This window comes from Zingiber officinale, chromosome 9B (genome assembly GCF_018446385.1).
Source record: "Zingiber officinale cultivar Zhangliang chromosome 9B, Zo_v1.1, whole genome shotgun sequence".
NCBI classification, from domain to species: domain Eukaryota; kingdom Viridiplantae; phylum Streptophyta; class Magnoliopsida; order Zingiberales; family Zingiberaceae; genus Zingiber; species Zingiber officinale.
The window spans coordinates 33,269,528-33,275,536 of record NC_056003.1 but is presented as its reverse complement, the minus strand read 5'-3'; the positions used below and the strand labels follow the sequence as shown (position 1 = coordinate 33,275,536).

The window sequence follows — 6,009 nt, the reverse complement described above, 5'->3', positions numbered from 1 at the left end:
GTAATTAAATAACATTATTTAATTATAACAAACTCTCCTCTCAGAAAAAATTAATTTAATATCACTTGATCTTAACAAAAATTAATTTAATATCACCTGATTTAGGGAAAAAATGAAAAGGAAAAATATGTTTTCTAATGTTGTTGGTCTAAACTATTTATAAAAGTTTCTTCCTAATATTACTAATCCTAAAATGTGAGATTAAAGAGAACCAAAGAATAATATATATGAGAATTTTTTAATAATATGTTACAGTTAAATTTTGAACTCTAATCTTTGATTGATTAATGAGAATTTTTTTTAATAATATACTAGTCTTGAATTATAGATCTAATTGATTAATAAAAAAAATTCTAAAATTAAGTCTTGAATTTTATCTCCCTAATTAATGCTGAAAATTATTAATAAATTTTAAAATTAATTTTAGGTATTAAAAGGAAAAAAAATCAACATAATTTAATTTTAGAATTTATTAAATTAATTGAGAGTTGCTTCGTAAATGATTCTAATTTTTAATAAAAATAGTAATAAATGGTAAGATATATAAAATGTGATACAATTCCATAGAAAAAAAATAATATTTAAATTATAACAAATTATTTATATTAAAATCACCACCTGAAACAACGAACGGTAGAGGATCAACTGCTATTTAGACGAATCTGTGAGGAACCCTAAGCACGAAGAAGACCTCTCTGCGCCGGATCTCCTGCGGATCGGAATACCAGAAGGAGCGAAAGCGGGAGAGCTGCCTCTCCTTCCGCGGTGAGCACTTCGCGTCATAGAGGACGACGAGCGGAAGCTGTAGCTGAGGTAGGAGATGGCGAAGATCCTCCCCATCTTGCTCTTTTCTTAGTTTTTTTCGGTATTTATTTTGACTTAGAGTTGCTGCCGGGATGGAAAAAGTTTGATTTTTTTTGGTGGGGTGGGGGTGTGTCGGGGTCGATGGGTGGGTGGGGGATTTCTACTCTAACGCTACAGTTTTGGGTTCTGTTTTTACACGGGAGAAATTAGTGGGAGAAATTATCCTGTACTGTTATCGTTTTTACTCCAATCTGCTTATCCACGAACGGTAAAATTTTATTTATTTATACGTATTTTCTTCCATAATTCCTCTTCTGTCTCTAGCCTACGCATGATGAAGATGTATTTTTCTGGTGTGTTTATCACTGATTGGGTTTTATGTGGCTAAGTTTTTATTTCATGCTCTGCAGCGAGTCTTTTTCTCTTTTGATCCCAAGTATCCTTTGTTTTCTTCCTTATACATTAGATTTACTCGAGTATCATGGATGTGTTATGGACACTGATTATTTGCTCTTTCCGAAATTTGATTTTGTTGGATTCCTTTTTTTTTTTTTTTTTGCTGTGGATAAGAAGATGGATCGGTACCAGAGGGTGGAGAAACCGAAGGAACAAACCCCGATCAATGAGAATGAGATCCGTATTACGACTCAAGGGAGGATGCGCAACTATATCACGTACGCCACCAGCCTGCTTCAGGTAGGCACCATTTGAAATTTATGATAATTTTGATTCTTATGGTTTTGTTTCATATTATTTGTTCATTTGTATTGTTGCTGCTCTCAATTGTTTCCTGGATAGTTTCGACAAGTTCTGGATTACGATCATTGTAACAATCTAAATTAACAACTACCTCTAGTTAACTAAGTTCTTATTAACTATATTACGTTTTATATATTTAGAAATGAATAAAAAATATCTTGACATTTTATTACCCCACGTTTTCCAGAAATTATTTTAAAATATGTCCAATCATCCTAAAATAAAGGGGGTAAACTATTGATCCACTACCTAACGCATTTACAGGAAACATGCCTTGGCGGGGGTGTACATGGTCAACATTAAAAATTATGATAATAGGATCATACAATTAAGTTTGAAATCACAGAAATAATAAGAGTGCTCCCACGGGTGTGATGCAGTGGTAAAGCACTTAGGGGAACAAATAAGAGAATCGGAGTTTGAATCTCAGTATGGATGAATATTCTGCACGTCATCTTAAGTGTGCATAAGCCGTGCTTCGGATTTACCCAGTATGCGAACTAGGGGGAAGGCAGTCTAACTCGAAGATTATTATAATAGGATCATACAATTAAGTTTGAAATCACAAAAATAATAATAGTGCTCCCACGGGTGTGATGCAGTGGTCAAGCACTTAGGGGAACAAATAAGAGGATCGGAGCTTGAATCTCAGTATGGATGAATATTTTACACGTCATCTTTTAAGTGTGTATAAGCCGTGCTTCAGATTTACTCAGTATGCGAACTGGGGGAAGGCCGTCTTCCTCCAAGATTATTCGTGCAAAGCTTGGACACCTATAAAAGGATTCAAAGCTAGTGTAATATTGCAAGTTGCTTAAGAGAATAATATAAAAAAAATAGGATTAAAGAATGATGATGAAAATGATAGAGGTACCTTGTTGTAAGGAGAATGATCCTATCGAAAAATAGTAGTACAAGAGGAATAAAATATTTTATGGATGAGAATAAATGCTGAAAAATTTAAGAATATATGAAACAGAAAATAAAAGATGGAGGACAAGTCTAGAGAAGTCACAGAAGAAAAATTGGACAGATGATAGCCTAAACATTGATAGAAAATGAATGATATTTGGTGAAAATAGAGTCACAACATCCATGGAAATAATAAGGTCAGGTTAAGTGAGACATTGGGCAGTATATTAGAAGATGTATGAATACTTTTTCTTAACAAATGAGCTCCAAACTTAAAAAACAAAATTGTGTTTTTTCTAAACCTGCATGGAGTGCCTGTGAAATATCTGAGTTGCTTTTAAAAATGCTTGCTTAGTGGCTTCTGGCAAAAAATGCCTTGTCAACTTTCTAAAATCATGTATATTTCTTATAATATCTCAATTTGGATTGCTACAATAGTAAATCATCCACTTCAAACAATCAAATGGACCCTAGTTTATATGCTGGTGGTGGATTTATCGAATTCTTCATTAATATTCATTTGGAAAATCTGACGTGCTAAATGGGACAGCAAATTTTTATGAATTTAACAATTTTCAGATATCTCAGTGCATTACTCAGCATCCTGTGAGTAAATGGATGAGATAGCTGCTCCTTTTATCACTGAATATTGCTCAAGATATAAAATATCCTATCTCAAGTTATGCTAGCATTGTGCACATTTTTTCTCTTGTAGTCACCATTAGCCTAGGACCATTTGATTACCTTGATTTATGAAAGAAAAAACAACATATGACACTGTCATGGGCACTAGGTCTAGTTTTTATTATTAGTTATAGATTTAAGAGCAGGAGATTCTTAAACTACCGCTGTGCTAGAAAGACCATATACTCAGTTCACAAGCATCACTAATTTGGTGGAATTGACATTCTACACAAACTGCCATTTTTATTATGTTCATATTTAGTCTTGCTAATGTTTTTCAGTTTGTTATTTGTAGTCTTAACTGATTTCTTATACTTTCTTTCTAAAGGAAAAAGGTTCGAATGAGATTGTTTTCAAGGCAATGGGGCGGGCTATTAATAAGACTATTACGATTGTAGAACTGATCAAGGTATTCTATTTTAGGTTCTACAGATATTTGTATTGTTTTTCTCGTTAAGTTCTTTATATTTCTCATACCTTCAGTTTGATAGATTAAACTAAATGAAAGTTCTTCAACTTATTGGACTTTATCTATGGTGGTGATACAGAGAAGAATAGTTGGTCTCCATCAAAATATGACTATTGGCTCTACTGACATAACTGATACATGGGAACCATTAGAGGAAGGCTTACTACCGTAAGGAGCTATTTTTCTCTTGTGAATTTTAAAATTAGTAAGTTTGAATATTAATAATTTCCCCTAGTTACTGACACCAGTTATGATTTTCAGGCTGGAGACTACTAGACACGTGTCAGTAATCACCATAACTTTGTCAAAGAAGGAACTGGATACATCTTCGGTTGGGTAATTGAATGTTCTTTCATAATCTTGCATACTTGTTGATACTTGGCAATTGAAGTGGATTTGTTGTTTTTTTTTTGCTATTTTCTTGTTTCTTCATTTTCTTATCTAGTTGCGTCAATCAGCATTTTTTTTTTATAGTTTTCTCATAGATTCACATGTACTTAGCATGTTTTTGGTTATCTATCCTTGCAATTATGGGTGGAACAAATATCATCATTGAGAGAATGAGAATAGACATGGCTTTGCAAAATTCGCTTAAAAGTTGAGACATTCCTTATCAGTTTTTAGTCCGGGATTCTCCTTGATCCAATACTGTCTAGAAATGAGAAAAGAGGCCTGACTTGAGCTTTAGAAAATATTCTAGTCTACACTTTAAAGCCACATAAGATTTAGAAAGTTGAATCTTGCCTTTATTCACAATCAGTAACAATTTTATTGCTGGTCAAATGACCACTTTGTGTCAACACTGGATCAACCTATAAATCATTCTTGATTAGGACACTTGTAGTTAGTCAGAAATAGCATGTTCCCACTTCCCAGCTACAACAGCTGGTCTTTAGCATCTGATACCTTCCTCTCTACTCTGCAAAGAACAAACTGTTTCGGTACATTTTGTTTATGAGAATTCCTGTATCATCCAGAGTAGGTTGTTCATTAGGCACCATGTTTACTAAGTAACTTCTTTTCCTAGGTATCAACCTCCTTTGCCCAGAGATCTGCTGAAACCATTGGCCGAGTTTGAATATGGAGGTATGCAAACTATGATTGACATTAGGTATTCTCATGCAATTGTTTGGTTACATTGTATCTATGGATACAGAGGGCTCTCCTACGGAGCAAGAAAGAGGTTATGGTCGACGGGGCAGAGGAAGGGCTTATGGTATGAAGTATCTTTTTGATCCATGATCTGTTGGATTTGTTGTTCAATTCAATCAATTGTGTATTTCTGTTTAGGAAATGGTCCGCCAGATTATGGTGATGGAAACTGGGATGGTAGAGGACGTGGATACAGTAGAGGTGAGTATGAAGCAATGCTTGCCAGCATGATCTCTTGGATGTATATACCCAAATGTGATTGCAAGTGTTCACTTGCTTATATTTAGGAAACGGTCCACCCGATTATGATGAAAACTGGGATAATAGAGGTCGTGGATATGGTAGAGGCGGCTATGGTCGTGGGCGAGGTCAAGCTTACCGTGGACGAGGCAGGGGTGGATATGCTAGCCAGTTTGATTACCAGCAGGAAACTGGCAGCTATGCCTACGACGATGTGGCTCCTGTCCCCAGCCACGGCAGAGGTAGTTCTCAGTTATACCATAGCCCTTAATTTACTGCCAAGTTTTGATTTATAGCTGATGTTTTTCAAAATCAAAGTTACCCTATGAATGCATCAATGGCACACTTTGTTTCAGGCCGTGGTTATGGTCGTGGCCGCGGACGAGGTCCATTTCGGGGAAGGGATCGCAATTATGCTCGCCCCAACGGAATGATCCATGCTGGAACTGATGGAGCTTAAACAGGATGAATCTCTTAAGTTTCTGCTTTATTTATAAATGGATGCCTGCTCTGAATCTAAAAGAGATGATATAGTAGTCGTAGCCCCCAGTGATGCTTTGTTAGTCTTCTTATCCACTTTTGATCTTAAAGTTCTAGGCAGCTATTGTTTCTTTTTATTTTTTTAAAAAAGTTATTAGATCATTTGTAGGATATGATCAGTAGAGCAGTACATTCTTTTATTTGTTTGACAAATTTTATTATGATAAGTGCTTAATTAGTTCATTTTCTTTTAAGATATGATGCTCGAGTCATTTAGCTTGTTTCATTTTTATTTAATAAATGACATGGATGCTAAGAGAGGAGGGTGGAGGGATCTATCTCTTAGAACATATAGATCAATTTTCCTAAATATAAAATTTATTATAAATTTTATATTTTATGTAAAAAAATAAATTATATCAGCTGTTCTATTATTTTATAAATAGTATTTTTTAAATTTATTTTTAATTTTTTAAATATTATTTAATTTAGGAAAAAAAAATATAAAA

The 6,009-nt window shown here is 34.2% G+C and overlaps 1 protein-coding gene across 2 annotated transcripts; it reads left to right on the top strand.

Annotated features, from left to right (window-relative positions):
• Window positions 1-618: 618 nt before the first annotated feature.
• On the top strand, window positions 619-5,754 carry LOC122025186 (zinc finger CCCH domain-containing protein 4-like). Of its 2 annotated transcripts, none has more exons than XM_042583956.1 (10): window positions 619-813; window positions 1,378-1,500; window positions 3,488-3,568; window positions 3,708-3,796; window positions 3,890-3,964; window positions 4,656-4,714; window positions 4,785-4,844; window positions 4,919-4,981; window positions 5,068-5,262; window positions 5,377-5,754. In XM_042583956.1, the coding sequence occupies exons 2-10, from the start codon at window positions 1,378-1,380 to the stop codon at window positions 5,478-5,480; spliced, it is 849 nt and encodes a 282-aa protein (XP_042439890.1). In that variant the 5' UTR covers window positions 619-813; the 3' UTR covers window positions 5,481-5,754. The 2 variants fall into 2 exon arrangements, with proteins under 2 accessions (XP_042439890.1, XP_042439891.1); XM_042583957.1 differs by having other exon boundaries at window positions 1,375-1,500.
• Window positions 5,755-6,009: the final 255 nt, after the last annotated feature.

What these genes read in the sequence shown, in the direction of transcription:
- LOC122025186 (XM_042583956.1), top strand. Translation starts at nt 1,378, where the DNA reads ATGGATCGGTACCAGAGGGTGGAGAAACCGAAGGAACAAACCCCGATC. An exon ending in CTGGATACATCTTCGGTTGG is followed by an intron (nt 3,965 to 4,655) that starts GTAATTGAATGT and finishes TTCTTTTCCTAG; the next exon opens with GTATCAACCTCCTTTGCCCA. An exon ending in TGTCCCCAGCCACGGCAGAG is followed by an intron (nt 5,263 to 5,376) that starts GTAGTTCTCAGT and finishes ACTTTGTTTCAG; the next exon opens with GCCGTGGTTATGGTCGTGGC.